The following is a 19,123-nucleotide window of genomic DNA, read 5'->3' as shown; positions in this document are numbered from 1 at the left end:
CAGTTTACGTTTGGTCTCTCCAATGTAGAGGAGACCACATTGGAGAGACCAAACTTAAACTGGGCGACCGCTTTGCAGAACACCTGCGGTCTGTCCGCAAGAATGACCCAAACCTCCCTGTCGCTTGCCATTTCAACACTTCACCCTGCTCTCTTGCCCACATGTCTGTCCTTGGCTTGCTGCATTGTTCCAGTCAAGCCCAACGCAAACTGGAGGAACAACACCTCATCTTCCGACTAGGTACTTTACAGCCTTCTGGACTGAATATTGAATTCAACAACTTTAGGTCGTGAGCTACCTCCCCCATCCCCACCCCCTTTCTGTTTCCCCCTTCCTTTTTTTTCCAATAAATTATAAAGATTTTCCTTTTCCCACCTATTTCCATTATTTAAAAAAAAATTTAAAAAAAACCCCCACTAGAGCTATACCTTGAGTGCCCTACCATCCATTCTTAATTAGCACATTCGTTTAGATAATATCACCAACTTTGACTTTAACACCTATGTGTTCTATTGTACTATTGTCGTTGACATCTTTTGATGATCTGCTTCTATCACTGCTTGTTTGTCCCTACAACCACACCCCCCCCCCCCACTTCTCTCTCTCTCTATCTCTCCGCCCCCCACACACACACCTTAAACCAGCTTATATTTCAACTCTTTCTTGGACTCGAACTCAAGTTCTGTCGAAGGGTCATGAGGACTCGAAACGTCAACTCTTTTCTTCTCCGCCGATGCTGCCAGACCTGCTGAGTTTTTCCAGGTAATTCTGTTTTTGTTTTGGATTTCCAGCATCCGCAGTTTTTTTGTTTTTATCTCTGGGCCATTAATTTAAACAGTCCTGATTTTGTCTCTCACTTTCTGTAAACAGAAAGGTGTTTTTGATTTTTGATTTCTCACTTTATAAGTGGTGGTTTATTTTCCCAACCCTTCAGTTTTGGAGTTATCCAATCACCTATCAATAACTCCACAGCAAACTCAAGATAAGGTAAAATAAGAGGGCTGGTTTATTCTACAGACACACAAACCTCGGGAAAGGAGTTTTGCAACGTCCACCTCTTTTTGAGCTTATATAACAAAAGAGGGTTAAGGGAACGAAAACGGTATAGGAATAAAAATAAGAGTTATGGTTTCACATGAATCCAGAATCTAAAGTTCAGTGCCATATTCATTCAGAGATTAGCAGGCTGAAACTATTGCAGGGTGATCAGACTTTCCAGAAGCAAAGGCTTCCACAATGGGGGAAGGCACATAGAGATGAATTAGTCTTTAAGGCCCAGATACAGGAGTTCCAGAGTTAACAGTGTAGATGATAGCCAGGCACGTCACCTGAGCAGATCTCTTTCTGCTACTACCTGTTAGATGATAAAATGGTAGACAGAGGCAGGCTGTTTGCCTGGAGTCCTGCTTCGCTTGGGGCCAAATAGGGACTGAAGATAACATTCAAGAGCTGTATAATTAAAGGAATTTGAACAGCTCAATTCTCAGTCATGTGACAGGGTGGTTTTGTGTCAAGCTGTTCAACTAACAAGGTGACGGGTTGAAACCCAATGTGTTTTGGAGCAGGTAATGGTGGGGCCATTAGCATAACATTGGCGATTATGAGTCACAAATAGCTCTACCTTTGTCCATAGCTGGCTGGTGCAGGCTTATCATCTATAAATCCTTTGTTGGCTTGTCTGGAATGTTTATACAATATAGGTCACATTCCAGGAGGATGATGAGGTAGCCTTTGTCCATTGGAACAGCTCAGAATCTTCCAGAAACTAGCGTGTGATCAGCAGCAGCCATTTTATCAGCCCAATCATTTATCCATTAAAACCTTGGCTTCTGGTCAGGACAAGCTCATCCATCAATCTTCTACTTATATCTTATTTCACATGAACTCCTGCTTACTCTCACTAGCATATGTTAGCTCCTGAACCCTTAAAACTTGAAATTTTAAATTTTACTTGTATTTCAATCTCTCCATGCTCTCACCCATCCCTATTTCAGCAGCATTACAAGCAGCACCCCCCAACACCTCACCACCCTCCCACCACCCTTTAAACTCTATGATCCTCTTCCATGGCTTCAGTCACCTTACCTGCTCTAGCCTACATGTGACACCAGACCCAGAGCAATGCGGTTGACTCTTAACCACCCTCGGAAATGGCCTAACTAGTCATTCAGTTCAAGGGCAGTTAAGGAAGGGCGACAAATGTTGGCCTTGCCAGCGACACCCATGTCCCATGAAAGAATTTTTTAAAAATTCTGCAATTCCCTCCCTTCAGCAATTCCTCAAATACTGAAGCAGTCCATGTCCACGTGCAGCAAGACTGTGATGACATTCGGGCTTGGGCTGATAAGTGGCAGCAACTACCAACAAGAGAGAATCTAACCACCCACCTTTGATATTCAATGACATTACAATTACTGAATTTCCCCACAATCAACATCCCGGGGGTTATCATTGACCTAAAACTTAACTGGACCAGCCTTATAAATTATGTGGTTGCAAGAGGTCAGGGGTTAGGAATTGTGCAGCGAAAAACTGACCTCCTGACTCCCCCAAGCCTATCCACCATCTATAAGGGACAAGTCAGGAGTGTGATGAAATACTCCCCACTTGCCTGGAAGAGTGCAATTCCCACAATGCTCAAGAACATTGACACCATTCAAGACAAAGCAGCCCACTTGGTTAGAACCCCAAACACCAGCCTAAATATTCACTCCCTCCACCACCGGTGCACAGTGGCAGCAATATGTACTAGCTAGAAGATGCACTGCAGCAACTTGCCAAGGCTTCTTCAGCAGCACCTTCCAAATCTGTGACCTCTACCACCTAAACAAACAAAGACAGCAGATGAAAGGAAACACCTGCTGCCCAAGTGCTAAGTCAGTATTGTCTGTAACTATATCACAGTTCCTTCACAGTCACTGAGTCAAAATCCTAGAACTCCCTTCCGAAAAGTACTGTGGGTGTATCTATGCCACGTGCATTGCAGTGGTACAAGATTGTGGCTCACCACCATCTTCTCAAGGGCAATTAGAGATGGGTAACAAATGCTGGTCTTGCCTCACATTCCATGAACCAATAAAAGAAAAGAACATTCTCCATCCCTGATGGCCATCTTTAAATCCAATCTCTTTGGTCATCTCCTCCCTTTGTTCAATTTTCTTTTGCCTTTGTGAAACATCTTGGGACATTTTCCTCTGACAGAGGGGTTATATAAAAGCAAGTGCTTATTCTTGCAAGCTAGAAGCGGGAAATGCACATGTTGAAGATGAAAAATTGATGCATTTTGCAGATGATCCAGAGCATGTTCCCCCATCATCTACATTGAATAAGTGGAATGGATACATTGTTGATAGATTTGTATTATTTTTCCCCAAAAAGGAAGACAAAAAGTGACATTAAATTTTCAAGAGAAACAACTTTCCTCAAAGTTACCTCGAACACCATTCTCCTACCTCCAACCCCCATTACTCCACTTCACCCATCGCATTGAACTTTCTACATTTCCAGAAAGGCACTTTTCCTTTAACCTTCCTGATTCATTTTGGATCTCTTCTCTATTTTCCCCCCTTCCATCTGCACCTGCCATCTCCACCCATCATTTCAAGCTAGCTTTCTCTTCCTCCTCAATTCAAAAGGTTTTGTTCCATCTGTGCCCCCAGTTCTGCTGGCATCCTTCCCTGCCCTCAGTTAATGCTAACACACTTCTTTACCCAGCCCAATGGACCACTACCAGTTTCCCCCTTCTTTCCTTTCTTAAAATAAAACAATGGTCCCAACTTCTGTTCCCTTTCCTGGATCTTTCACTAACCTTTCATTGCCATCTGCTTCCCACTGCCATTCCCTCTCAACTTCATTGCTATCCATTTACTCCCTTCATTCACTCATCAATGCCATTTTTCTAATGCTTTTCCCGTCAATGCCTTCCACTGCACCCTGCCCATCTCATTTACTGCCATCAATTTTCCCCTCCCCTTCTCACTCGCCTCTTCTCACTCCCCTCATTGTCATCCACATTCCCATTCCCCGAGTCCTTCATCGACACCTATTGCCCCATTCCCTCTTAGCTTCTCTACTATCCATTCTTCTCTCTTTTCCCTCCTCCTTTCATTTCTGGTCATGGTGCTGCATAAGTGACCCAGAGGACACGAGTTCAACTTCTGCCAAGCTAAGCTGTTAAAAGCAGGTTTTCATAAATCTGGTGAGCTACTATCTGAAAAAGTAACCGTAAGAACTGCTAGATTGTCATAAAAACTCAACTAATTAACTGAAGTTCTGCAAGGAAGGTCACTCCTACCCAGTGTGGCCTACACATGACAACCATAGTCCAGCCTGTGAACGATTCTTAAAACTCTCCGATGTGGCCTAGAAAGCCACTCTGTTGTACAATCACTTTAAAGTATGATTGAATGCAGCCTAGCAACATACTCTTATCGTACGGTGTTACAATCACAGCTGATGTTATTCGTTGAGCAAGCCAAATCCCAGAGGGAAACTTTTGTAATTTGAAAACAAGGGGAAAACTGGTCCCAGAAGCATAGAATCCGGGTACATGTTTAGGATTTTAAAATTAAAAGGTTTAGGCGTTTGAGTTTTGCAAACATGGGCTGGTTGGGTACAGTCTGTACCTGGCCCACTGCATCTACCAGAGTCCACTTGCCAACCAATCAGCACTCACTTCACATAAAGTATAAAAATTGTTTTCCCCTTAATTATATTCCCTTTTCAAACTATCCTGATGAGTGCAAAAAGCTTCGACATGTCTTTTTTTCAGTGATACTAAAAGATTTATTAACAAGAAGGAAAAAAAAACTTAAACACACAAGATTAGAATTACACAGCTGAAATAGTCTTACAAAACATTCCCCAAAACTCTCACTTGGTCAGAACACATAAGCAAACTACTTGGGATCAGCACCCTTTTCAGTTTTAACCATACAAATCCAGTAATATTACCCAAGGCAAAAACTGCTGCTACTTTATTAAAGTATACCACATGACTTCTCAATCTCTTCCACTCTGCTGTGGACATCCGAAGCAAGTTCAGAAACAAAATGCTTTCCGAAAACAAAGACTTTTCTAGCTTCAAACTCGATGGCTGCTTCAAATTCACAACTTCTCTCAGCATGGAGCTAGGCTGAGGACATCTCCCCCACCGTCACCTCAACTCAGCTAAACAGCTTTCTTTGAATATCTTTTTTTCCCTTTCACCCTAGACTCCATTGTCCTAGGCACCTCTTTGAACTCAACTTTTCAAAAATATAAAAATCTTTCATGTCTTCCTGTTGCATCTACCATCTTTATTGTACAAGCTGTTTATAGTAACTTTCCCCCAGTTTAATTAAACACACAAACACACATCCACACACACACTATCATCAAAAATATCAAAAAAGATTATTTAGAAGGACAAAGGCTTTCCTTCCTGTCAGGCCAACTGAGGGTTAGCAATAAATGCAGCTTACAACTCAAACTTCCCTTCTTCCTGCTCAGTTTTATTACCATTCATTCCTCTCCCCCTTCACTTGAGTATTATGGGGAGTAATTTAATACCCACCCTCGAAACAAGTTTGATGGCAGTGGGGCATTTAACAGGTGAGAGGGTAGCGGGTGGGAACCCTGCCACCCTCCTGCCTCTATCCTGATGAAGTCTGTGATGAAAAGGCTCGTGGATGGCCTTGCTGCCCTGTTGCCAACTGAGGCCACTCAGGGGCCTCACCTCACTGCTACTGTTACTCACCCAGCAGCAGGTGGGGGACTCACTGTGCAGACAGCATGAGAAGAAAACCTTGTTAGTGTTGTTCATGGGTTTTCAGAGAGGATGGGTCCCTTGTTCAAATGGACTCAGTGCCTGAGAGCCATCTCCCACCTTTGCTGCTGATCCTCCTCCTGCCATCACTCACCTGTGGCCTGGGTCCTTCAGAGACCTCAGGTGGTGCATTACCAGCAGCAGCCACCTTCCTGGTGGCACTGCCAAGCAATGAAAGTTGTTGGCTACTGCCTGGCTGGCAGTTCCCGACAGGCAGCACTTTCACCCCCAGGCTCCTTGATCCCAGGGAATGCCTGCCACTCCGACATAAGGGCCTGATTGGCACTTAATGCAGTGGACCTTCTCAAAAAGAGGTGGCATAGGGCTCTCGCCAGCACTCCTGCTGGCAGGCGAGACCCCCATTGCCTCCATTAAGTATTGCCTAGGTTCAGTTGGTAGCACGCCCGTCTCAGAGTCAGAACATTGTGGATTCAGGTCCCATTTCTAGACTTCAGTGCAAAAATCAAAGTTGACACTCTAGTGCTGTACTGAGGCAGTGCTGCATCATCGAAGGTGCTGTCTTTCAGATGAGATGTTAAGCCATGTCCCATCTAGCCTCTCAGGTGAATGGAAAAGGTCCCGTGGCAGTATTGCAAAGAGCAGGGGAGCTATCCCTGTTCTTCTGGCCAATATTTACCCCTCAATCAACATCACAAAAACAAATCGTCTGGCATTTTGACATAGCTTTTTGTAGGAGCTTGCTAGGCACAAATTGGTTGCCATGTTTCCTATGTTTCATCAGTGACTGCTTTATGATCTTGGTGGAGACCAGTAGCTCTTGGAAAGAAATTCAAACTCCTTGTTATTAAATATAGAATTACGCCACAATATTTCATGTTTTAAACCAAAACCTCTACTACTCAAGAGTTAGACAAAGTAAATATTGCAAGCTTAACACTTCTTTTATAAACATATACTATAAATCCAAAAATCTCAACAGAACACCTCGTTCTACTTTTAATTTCAGCCAAGAGTTCCCCTATATGCCACAGGATCTCGAAGGTTCCTTCACTTCTCCTGGGACCAAACCAAAGTGTGCCACAGCTCTCAGAAATTCACTTTGAATCTCCTCAGTGTTCTTGCTATTCTCCGAGATATGAGATTTCTTGGGGTCCTTCCACTAGCATCCAGTTAGGTAACCCTCCAGCTCTCCTTAAGCACCTGATGATTGTGGAGACCCCCAGCTCAAGCATGGGCCTCACTGCACTTTTGCTTAATGAGTCCAAATCTGAAAACACCCCTGGTTTCTGATAACCCTCTGCTCTTGGTCCACAGCTTCTTTATAGTTTCTGACCCAGTCTTCAACTGCCTGTCTCAAAGTTGTTCTCAAGCCAACCATAACTGCCTGTGAGAAATCACACAGATAAAATCAAAACAAAAGGGTGCTTTCCTGCATAACCTATTTTCATGAAAATGTGACATACCTGGAATGTCCCAGACAGAAATTTAAACTACATAGTTTAAAACATCCCTTTGATTCTGGATCCCACATGAATTAGTTTATCTCTCTAACTGGGACAACTGCAATCCTACCAGACTCACTGTTTCCATTAGAAAGCTAAGAGATGTCTACCTGTTGTTTATTATTTTCCCACTTCCAATTCAGATGTCTTTAAGTAAAGACCCTTTGAATTGTTTTACTTAGGGGTGTTTACCAGTTTCTCAAACTCAAGTTTTTTCCTCTAATTATCTTACATGTAACAATCCAATTCCCAAAACTAAAAGTTATACTCCGAAAACAAACAAATCATTAAATGAGATATTCATAACACTATACTTCACACATACTTCATTGGCTGTAAAGTGTTTTGAGACAAAGGAAGGTCATGAAAGAAAGCAAGAGAACCTTGCATTTGTATAGTGCCTTTCATGACCACATGACATCTCAAAGCACTTTACAGACATTGAAGTACTTTTGAAGTGTAGTCTTTGTTGAAACATAGGAAATGTGGCAGTCAAGTTGCACACAGCAAACTCCCACAAATAGTAATATGAAAATGACCAAGTAATTTGTATTTGGCATGTCGATTGAGGGATAAATATTGATTAGGACACTGGTGTTAACCCCCCTGCTCTCCACTGAAATAGTACCATGGGATTTTTTATATCAACCCAAGCAGGCTGAAGGGGGCTCAGTTCTATGTCTCATCTGAAAGACAGCACCATCAACAGTGCAGCACTCCTTCAGAACCTTCTGAAGGAGCTCAGAACCTCGTAATTCAGAGATGACAGTGTTACAAACGGAGCTATGGGAAAGGTGCTATATAAATGCAAATATTTTTTCTTTCAATTTATTATATCGGTATCTACAACACAGAATTTGGCCAGATAGATGCATGCAGGTGTTTATGCTCCACATGACCCTCCTCCATCTAACCCATCAATAAATCCTTCTATTCTCTGCCAGCCGTCCGCCACCCCCCCACCCCACAACCCATCCCCACCCCCACCCCGCCCTCCCTCATGTGATTAACAAATTTCCCTTAAATCCATTTATGCTATTCACTTCCTTGTGGTAGTAAGTTCCACATTCTAATCATTGTCTGGGTCAAGTTGTGTTGCCCAAATTCCCTACTGAATTTCTTTCTGACTATCTTCTATTTATGGCTTCACTTCTGCAAATGGAAACATTTTTCGATCTATTCAATCAAATATTTCATAATCTTAAAGACTTTTATTAGGCCATTCCTCGTCCTTTTTTTCTGGAGAAAAGAGCCTGAGTAAATCTTTTCCCTTTCTTCCAGTGCCTCTATAATATGGAGACAAGAGCTGTTCACAATAACCATTCCATACATGTTTAACATAACTTCTCTGCTTTCAATTCTAGATATAAACCTCAGTAACTTTAATTAATTATCTATTTAGCTACATTTAGTCATTTGTGCAGTAGTTGTACCCTCAGGGCTCTCTCTTCCCATACTCCATTCACTCATTCTTTCTCAAGGACCATGCCGCCTTCTTATTCTAACTACCAAAATGTACACTCTCACAGTATATTGAAATATTTTAAACCAATTACAAATCCATTCTACAAGTTTATTAAAGTTTTCCTGCATTTTCTCATGGTTCTTATCTGTAGTCCAATTTGGAGTCCTCTACAAATTTTGAAATTGTACTTCTGACTCCAGAGTACATTATGACTGCTAGACTTTATAAGATGGTTATGTTTTAAACTCTCTCTTTTAATTTAAGGTAAAACAGAATAACCTGGAATGGATAATGGTGTGTAGTTGTACTGAAGTCTGCTCAGCAACAGACCCATGTGATTTGGTTGCCATGGGGACCCGGCAAACCCAACTGAAAATCAGGTGCGAGCTTTAATGCCTGGACACAAAGGAAGCAGCAGGCCTTGCTGGGTGTAGACTCACAGACTCTCAGGTCTGATTTTTCACTCCGGGTCAGGAGTGCAGAATCAGGACAATTCCCGACTCCGCTAACCAACACACGAAAAAGTGTCCAGGGAGTTCGGATTTTCGTTCTGGGAAGGGAGCAGGTGAAAATGGAAGTCGTGACAGGCACCCTTGGAAAGCGTTCAGAGGTTGCCTGGTGCAGAAGTGTGCTGGGTGGGAGGCCAGCCTCAATGCTCCAGCATTTTATCAAAGATATGAAAGAAAATAATAAAACAAAAGACAGCCATCTGCCCCCCCACAACCCCTCCCCATACCAACATATGATACCCACCCATCCATGGCTCCTCATATCCTCCGTGCTAACCTATGCCCCTTTACCCACCATGGCCCTTCATAGCCCCTATACCAACTTAGTGTCAACTCATGCCAATCCATGTTCCCACACCCACCTGTTGCCCTTACACTCACCATGCCAACTCATCATGGGCAGACCTCGGGAGCCATGCGGAGATTAAAAAGTTCTTAAGTGTCTATTGTTGAATTCGTAGGAGGTCTTGTGGTACCATGGTGGCATCCGTACTTCTGGATCAGAAGCTCCGGGTTCAAGTCCCGTTTCAGGGCTTGATGGCCACGGAAGGTGCTTTCATAATGTGGCCAAACAGGTTGATTATCCACCTGTAAATCCTTCCAATGCGCCTGATGAAAAGCAGTAGAAGTGAAAGAGGTTCCTGGCCAGCCATACTGCAGAAGGAAATGGGAAACTACTGCAGTACTTTACCAAGCATAATCATGGACCAATCCAATGGAAGTCCATGGTTGCCAATGCTCTCTTAGAGCATGGTATCTGAAGGAGGAGGATTAATGAATTCATGATTTCAGAAAAAAAAACTCTCGTTGATTAAAAAACAATACAATATTTAACTTCCTTTAATCCATTATAAAAAAAACAACTATATTCATAGTCCCACTTCAAAGAAATTATAAGCACTTGGAGCTGATTATTGAACTGTGAACTGACAGGAACTCCACTGCAATAATGAAAGGTTGTCAAATCAGTCAGGCAGCACTAATCCTGTAATGTAAGCCCTCAGGCTTATGTCAACAGACAGGGTGAAATAGCAAGCACCAATTTCTTTGTTAACACTGCAGGGCGTATTTTTTCAAATATTCAAAAGGGCAGGAGATTTAAATCCCTTGACAGCTTGAGAGTTTCACTGATTTTATGCACTTATTATGTGCATTCATGTCTAACTTTAATAATTCCTTACCTGCTTCAATAGCAAGCGCATATCAGAGGCAGAAAGAATACACAAGGCGAGTAAATCCTGAACTAGCAACAATCCCAGATATACCTTAACTGCTTCAAAAACAAGCACATATCAGAGGCAGAGAGAATACACAAAGGAGAGTAAATCCTGAGCTAGCAACTCTTCCAAAATTCAATCATCTGCACTATCCTGCCCTATTTGCAGCAGAATATTCAGTGTGCAGATTGACCTTAGCAGTCACCTGCAAACCCACCAGAAACCTGTCAAACATCCCAGATGTTGAACATGGTCCATCTTCGCATCAAAGGACAAACATGATATAGCAGTCAGGATCCTTTTCATGACAGACAGGAAGAGAGGTCCAATTCACATTTAATTTTATCAACAAACTGTACCTTGCTGACTGGACCATCAAAAAACTGACAGTTGGAACATTTTTAAAAATTCATTCTCAAAATGTGTGTGTTGCTCGCAAGGTCAGCGTTTATTTCCCATCTCTAGTTGCCTTAAGTTTGATACAAGTGAGTGACTTGCTAGATTCCTTCAAAGGGCAGTTAAGAGTGGGCCATGTTGGTGTGGGACTAGATGTATAAGTTTACAAAGAGGCATGTGCACACATCCATACAGGTAATTCCAGATAAAGGATTTTTTTTAAGTTTATGTTTAGTCTACACGTCTATACCCTATGAACCAACAATATGACATTATTTGTTCATCAACCACGTACACAAATCTTTTGTTTGCCATTCATTAGTAAACCCCTACCTTCGGCTGATGTTCCAGACAGTTCTAGATTTGCTGAACTGTTGTCTTCTGAGAGCACTGTGGTCTCTGTGGCAACACACCTGCCATCTGTCTCAGAGATTTGCCAAGAGTCTCTGCTTCTTGCCCAAGCCTTCCTTTTGTCCTTAGCATTTCTCCAACTATGTGCACATCCAGGTAGAACTGCCTCTTCCATAGCTACAATTATGCTTTTATTTCAGTGGAAATATCAACCTGCAAGTTAAAGACAAAAATAACCATTAATAACAGAGCATCAGAAAGACAAATAAAGTCACAACATTTTAACCTTTTAAGTAACTGATCCTCAGTGGTGAATAAAGATTGCAGGTAGCACAGATGTCCCACCCCTCTAATGCCACATATTAATGTGTCAACTCAACACTTTTAGGTCAGTTAAATGTGACTTTAGCCATTCAGCCCCATTCAGGTTTTGAACACAACTACAGTGCAGCACTCTCATGCCATCTGGGGTGTGAGATGTTAAACTGAAGTTTAATATGTCTGTGCCTGTGATTCAGGTGAACGCTGAAGAACTCATGCTCCTACTTGGACTATTGTTCTCTCAAATAATGACAGAACAAAGCAACTGATCTTTCTTCTCATTGTGGTTTGCAAAACTTACTATGAACAAAATGGCTGTTGCACTTGCCTAATACATTACACACACATTACTTTGAAGCAGTAACAATTGTTGTTAAGTGCTTAGAGTGGTTTCTTAGAGATGTGATTAGCATCAGATAAATATAAGCTAGCCATTCGTTCTTTTCATACAATTTCCGTACCATAGAAACAGCCAATTGTTGAATTTGTTACATTCTTCTTTTCAACATAAACATACAAGGATTGGTGAAATAATAATATGGGGTCTTCATCTGAAGATAAAGTACAATTCATCTAATCTCTGCTGCTTGCAGACTAACAACTCATGGGATTAATACATCATATCCTGTCGAGGTGGTAATGATTGACAGCAGTTTAAGATACCTATTCCTTAAAGGTGCATGCGCATCATATCACAACAAAATCATTTGTTGCCTATCCTCAGGTAATGGCATTTAAATAGCCTTATCTCATTATCTATACCTAAAGGTGATAGTCTTATTGTCAGATCATTTTTAAAAGTTGAACATTGGAATGGATTGTTTTAACCTGTTTATTTTGGCATTCTGGATAGATTTAATTATAGGCTGGGTACTAATGCCATCATTGGTTCTACTGTCTCAAGTGAGTTTTGAAGGAGCCGAATTAACATTTCTTTGTCGTTTTGCACATTTCTGTTAGACTCCTTTTTAAGTGCTATAGTATTTCAGCATCTAAAGAAGCAAGGCCCAACTTACAAGCACTGATCTATGACAGACATCACAAAACAAGGAAACACAAGTGCACATATGGAAGCTATGTAAATCAATGAGAAGGCCGACATGCTTTACACATGTATCACTTGATCGCATTTGACCAGCACAACACTTTGAAAGGAAAACCAGCACACATTTCCATGTTGACAGATATAATTCAGAGTGGACAAGCTTCCCCCTCCAGCACTGCTCAGAGGCTCCTGCCTGAGTTCTGTTGTTGCTACTACTGAAAAGCGAAGCGATTGAAAACAGCTGCTTACTGTGGAGGCGAATTCTTGTGAGATCAGGAATTTCCACCCACGATGTGCAAATGTATTTAACCATTTTGATATACCACAGCAGCCACGAGATTTCCGTAGAAGTCCTGGCGCAATGCTAAGGATAAGAGTAAGGAGAAAGAGGGTGTGGTGCTAAGAGGCAGAGACGTGGCTACAAGCATCAACTTACTAGAGGGAAAAGAATGCCAACATGAACTGGGATGTGGGGTCAGGGCGTGATGAACAGAGGGCGAATATATGGGTGGAGATGGAGGGAGAAGAACGTGACATTGAAGGAGGAAGTGAGATCACCAGAATGGCAGGGAGGAAGGATGAGAGTGCCACTTCAATTTGTGGTGTAAGGGTGAGGGAGGGGAAGAGTGCTAAGCTGAACTGAGCAAAAAAAGACAAAAAAGAGCACTGGTGGTTTGGAGGAAGAAAGAATGACTTTATGATGGCAGTGGGGTTAGTTAAAAGTGCGTCAAAGTAAGTTCAACGTGGTAGAATATCATTCTTTTTGCAGGGAAAAGATGAGTTGGGGGAATGGGACAAGGTGAGGGAAGAGTGCCTGTAGAATTAGTTTTTGAGGCAGTAATAGCTTGGTTGCTCTGCTGTCAACTCTAGTGTTGCATATTGCCCAAAATGTCTTTAACATTATCAAGGATGCACAATTTTTAATGCAAACATTCAAATTTTCCAGGTGTAAGCCCCCAGACACCCATGGATATATAGAAACATTTGCCATGAGGTGATGGGAAGAACATTTGGAAGGTATATATAGGTGCTGCCTACAGGCCCAATTGAAATGGGTGGGCAAACAAAGCTTAAATCATTGACTTGAAACATTTTCTTCCCAATTATAGGTTATCTGCTGCTACTGGAGAAAGAGGTTTTCAAATATAAAGAAAAATCATTAATTTCCAAATGGCAAATACAAGTCTTTAACACTTGTAGTGTCATTCAAACATTCATCTACTTATGGTTTTATTTCTCAGCACAATTAAAGGGATTCAAGTTATACCTACAGCTTAAGATACAAACCCAAACCCCCAAGTCCCACTGCACTTTCAATGTCATTACTTATTTTTTAAAAAGTCAGTATTTCTTCATTTTCTAGGTTGGCATGTTTGTTTTTGTTGCTTCCATTTGAGATACTAAAAAAGAGAATAGAAGCCTCTCAATCACGTATACAAGTTTGCCAAAGGCTTTCAAATACGACAAGATTGTCATAAACATTCTTAGATTGTACAGAAGCACACAGTACTAAATGAGTGAATGCACAGCTCTGATCCAATACGCAGTTTAAATAAAGAGTAGAAGTCTAAAATTCCTTTAAAATATTTCATATCTGAATGGAAACTTTTCATTTTTAGAAGCTGTTAACCTCAAGTTTAGCATTCCATCCTACTTCATACAGTGCCAAACAAAACTGAGGAATAGTTTATTACAATTAAAAATAACTAAATTTTTAAATCACACCTTGGTTATAGAGCGAAATTTCAATGAGTCAAACTTGGATAACAGGAAATTCTGGTTATGTCGAAGTCATTAACCATTCACACCTGCAGAATAGCAAATCCCATAGAATGGTGCCTGTGATAAGCTGAAATTCAATACTAATAACTCTGGATCAGCTGAGCTTGTCAACGTTTGTCATATGACTGTGCCAACCAGAGCAGGGTTAGACCACGCAAAAGCACAAAATCATGGAGCGCCAGCCATCAACTGACATCACTGTAAAAGGACATGCAAAACATGCAAATATGGCTTACTTGTGAGAAAGTTAAAAGTGTTTGTCAATCAAAGGGAAGGTGAAGGCATTTGAATCTGTCATAGATCATACTTGTAGGCATATTGGGATACAGAAAGATGCATTCACGTGCGAAAGGGGCCTTGTTGGCTATTATGCAGTTCTGCTTAACAAAAACTTGGAGGTGGATGCCCTGGGATTTGACTGAATGAAGTTTTACTGAAAGGACAACTTCCTTATAGTCAAGATTGTAAACCAGTTATTTCCATATAGAGGTGATTTTCAGAATTCCTAGCCACTTTTTGCATATATGATGACAGTTTGTTTCCAGTTAAATTCAGGAAGTGAACAAGTAAATCTCAATTGCTCGGAAAGGTGTGCAACCAGAATCCACAGCTCAGAAAGTGGCTAAAAAAAACCCAAAAGTTGGTTCTTATAACCGAGAACTGTTGCATAGGTATCAGCAATTGAGCCATTTGCCTCACCCTTTTGAAACTGTAGCCCAAATGCAGAAATAAACATGAATACAATAAATTAGAGACTGATCCTCATTTCAATGCAGGCACCTATAATTCTTGCGCAGAAGCCCATAGTATGATGGCATTGAATGATTGGAGAAATGCAATCCAAATATATGTGGATAAATATTCATGGCTCCTTTTAACTGTTTCTACAGACCACCACAAAACCTTAAGATATGTTGTGTTTAGTCTCCCAACAGCAACTCTAATGAGGCTTTATATTTTAAAATGCAATTATGTTGTCTTTTAGCTGTAATTTGTAATATATCAAATCAAGGCAAACAGGCCTTACCATTTTTAGACTCCGAAATGATATACAATTATGCTGATGTTATGCCTACAAGTTCTAATACATCTCTTTCCAATGTCAAAACAGTTTACAGTACATTGGGAAAGGTGTGAACTACTTTCTCCTCTGTTGCAGCTACTGCAAAGGATTGCTGCAAAAGGCTGTTCTCAATTCAGGCTGCATCCCAACTTCTTCAATTCAAGAGTCAGGCATCATGAGCCAGGGGGAAGCGATTGATATTTTGTATTACTGGCAGCACAGAAACTTTGATCTTCCTTTACCCTTTCAAATCTTATAAATACCTTCTGAAAAACAACAATTATTGTAAAAAATTTCTAAAACCAACAACTACCTCCACAAAATTAAGATACACATCTCCCTAACTGATAAAATGTACCATTCATCTTCACATCAGTTAATACTGTAATATGGAAAGTATACTGTGTATTATCTGGCACTCGACCAACCAGAATTCTCTTAATAACTAGAATTTCTGACAGCTTGATTTTTTTTCAAAAACTGTTCACTTTCAGTGTTCAGATAATGCATTCTTCAAAAATACTAATAACGAAACAATAGATTGTAAATCTGCAGAAGTTGTCCTTAAGCTTTTCACCGAAATTATTACATTGTTGGCTCAGTTTTGGTTATTGCGTCTGAACAAAGATATACCGCACCCTGTCCAGCACCACCCATTCCCTGAGTAAGCAAAGATTTTACTGTATAATTCAACTCATTTAGTAAAGGGAAATACTGCAGATGCTGGAAATATAAAAGAAGAAAACAGAAAATGCTGAAAACTCTCAAATACTTCTGGGTGTTTTCAACTTTGTTTAAACCAATTAGTTATTTTTGTTCTTCAGAAGTAACAAGCTACACACAGTACAGTGAAGTCAGGGAGAAAAGATATCGCCTTCCTGTAAATTATAAGAAAAATAAGGAGGCTGCTTCAACAATAAACTGAAATAAGCTTACAAGCTCCCCTTTTAAATCATGACAAAGGGTTATACAAACATATGAATTAGGGGCAGGACATTCAACCTCTTCAGCCTGCTCTGACATTCAGTAAGATCAAGGCAGATCTGATTGTGACCTCAACTCCACATCCCGCCTACCCCCAACAACCTTTGGCTCTCCTAATAGTGAAGAATCTATCTACATCTACCTTAAAAATATTCAATGACCTCACCTCCACCACTTTGAGGAAGTGCTCCAAAGATTCAACGACCTCCAGAGGAAAACTTTATCTTCATCTTAAAATAAAGGGAATTAAATACCACACTGAGGTACAGCAGAGCACCACAGCTATAAGGAAATAGTTCAAATAGCTATTCAACACGAAAGCACAAACTTTTAATATCAGCCACCAGGAACAAAAACTGATTCAAATAATCCTCAACATTTACAGTATTGAATATTTGTTTATGGTCTGTACAAAACTGATTCCTTCCACTTGAAATAACTCTCAAAATTATTGAATTCCAAAAGTTAAAAATGGTTTTAAATAGTTTTAGCATTAAAATGAAAAGTTCCCAACTGCTTACCAGTATCTCCGCAAGACAGCAGGTCGGCATCATGTTTCAAACTCTCACAATGGCAGGTAGACAACTCTGGCATGAATGTGATGGGTTGAATAGCCTCCTCTGTGCCATGATCATTCTATGACCAGTTAGAAATGGACTCCCAGATTCCCTGTGGTCATGCACCTGGGGCTCCACTCAGCATGTTGCCCTGAAGGCATGGCTAAAATTCAAGAGCTATGTTCTCTTCAATGAAGTCAGACAGACATGACCTGCCCCAGGCAGAAGTGACTCTCTGAAGAAGACTTCTAGGAAGTATGCATGTGCAAGTATGGCTTGGAATTGGAGGGGGGCAGGGTACATCAGTGTAATCATTTTTTGACAAGAATATTTACGGGAACAGTTTTAAAAAAAATAGGGACACATATCTTTGGGTCAATCCAGAGAAATCAAATTTTTGTTAGGAGAAAGAAATCTACCCACATATCCAAAGAATGTACCACCTGTACTTTAAAGGCTGCATCAGATGCCTATTTTACTAATGTCAAAAATCAAAAGAACCAATTCATCAATTATCTTCATTTTACAATTTAACAGAAATAACCATATTTCAACCTCACTGTCATATTGTTCTTGCCACAAATAAAATATACAATTCAGGGAGGAATGAATTAGAAAAATATTGAGCCTTCAAAAATACGTCATTGGTTGTAAGACGTCTGCTGGTTATGAAAAATGCTAGTGTGATGCAAGTCTTTTTTCCTTCTTTCTTTCCATCTAGGAATGAAAAAATGCCAACCACCAGCATTTCAACAGTGCTTCTGGCTGATGTCAGCCATGTGGGGCTCAAGTAACTTCTTAAATCAAATGTCAGGTCTCTACATTAAAACCATGTTCATTTTTAAAAAAGGAGTCAAAAGGTTTGTTCCTAAGAGGCTTTTATTTGAATGAAGGGAAAAAGAAACCTCCAATTATTTACACTGTCCCAACACTAACTTGTTGTACTACACAAGGTCAAAAGACAAATTAATAAAAAGGTTCAAGGCATAAAGCCATTGGAGGAAAACACCAGCAGCCTGCTCATCATTACTACTCCACAAAATCTGCTAAAACTCCTCACTGGAAGATGCAAACCTTTTGGAAGAGAGCGCTGGGTACTTTAACTTGGGTACATGCTCTTGACTTAGTTGATAAGAATGCTAAGAAATCATGTTGGCACATTAGAAATTTTAAAAGATTTTTGGGCAGTGGCTAGGAAAACCCTTCTTAGTCCTTTAACATCTTGCCTCCTCCCTCCATAAAGAAATGGATAAACATGCTCATGCTCGTTTTAAGAACATAAAAACATTTTAAAAAATGGTAGGCGTGATCCATACAGTGCCTTGAACCTGCACCACCATTCAAGTCAATCATGGATAATCTTTTGCCTCAACTCCACTTGCCCACCCCTTCACTGTATCCCTTGATTCCTGAGACACCAAAACTCTATCTCAGCCTTGAATATGCTCAACGATGTAGTATCTACAATTCTAAGGGGTAAAGAATTCCAAAGATTCACAACCTGAGAGAAGAAATATCTCATTTCAGCCCTAAATGAACAAAAGTTTCACCTGAGGCTGTGCCCCTGGGTTCTAGATATCCCAGTCAGAGGAAGCAACTTGTAGTGTCTACCCTGACAAACCCTTTCAGCATCTTGTATATTTCAATGAGATCATCTCTCATTTTTCTACATACCAGAAAGTATAGGCCCAATTTATTCAGCCTTTCTTCATAGGATAATCCTCTCATCCAAGGAACCAATCTAATAAACCTTTGCTGTATTGCCTCCAATGCAAGTACATCCTTTCTTAGATATGGAGACCAAAATTGCATACAGTATTCCAGGTATGGGCTCACCAAAACCATATACAATTGGTGTAAGACTTCCTTATCCTTGTATTCCACTTCTCTTCTAACACAGGTCAACATGCTACTTACCTTCCTAATTGCTTGCTGGCCTTGGATACTAACTTTGTGTTCTTTGTACAGAAGAACCATAGGATCGAGACTATTAGGTTCTGAATATTTGTTGCCTTTTAGTTCCTTAAGTTTCTCCAAAATATTTTATCTACTGATATTAATTACTTTAGGTTTCTCCCTCTCATTAGCCCTGGGCTACCCTCTATTTCTGGGATGTAATCTGTGTCTTCTACTGCAAGGACAGACACAAAAATATTAGTTTACC

The 19,123-nt window shown here is 40.6% G+C and overlaps 1 protein-coding gene across 2 annotated transcripts in view; it reads right to left on the bottom strand.

Moving 5' to 3' along the window:
- itprid2 (ITPR interacting domain containing 2) overlaps positions 1-19,123 on the bottom strand; it is a 318,082-nt gene that overhangs the window by 92,715 nt on the left and 206,244 nt on the right. The window contains exons 1-2 of one of the 2 annotated variants that reach the window (XM_041200976.1): positions 12,823-12,916; positions 11,190-11,420 (exon numbers count right to left, since the gene is read on the bottom strand). In XM_041200976.1, the coding sequence (XP_041056910.1) occupies positions 11,190-11,382 (193 nt within the window). In that variant the 5' untranslated portion in view covers positions 11,383-11,420; positions 12,823-12,916. Of the gene's footprint in view, positions 1-11,189; positions 11,421-12,822; positions 12,917-19,123 lie in introns of those variants that run through there. The other variant, XM_041200974.1, reaches the window with a different exon arrangement.

The sequence above is a fragment of the Carcharodon carcharias genome, chromosome 12, assembly GCF_017639515.1.
Source record: "Carcharodon carcharias isolate sCarCar2 chromosome 12, sCarCar2.pri, whole genome shotgun sequence".
NCBI lineage: Eukaryota > Metazoa > Chordata > Chondrichthyes > Lamniformes > Lamnidae > Carcharodon > Carcharodon carcharias.
The sequence above is the reverse complement of the archived record's forward strand: the minus strand, read 5'-3'. Positions and strand labels throughout refer to the sequence as shown.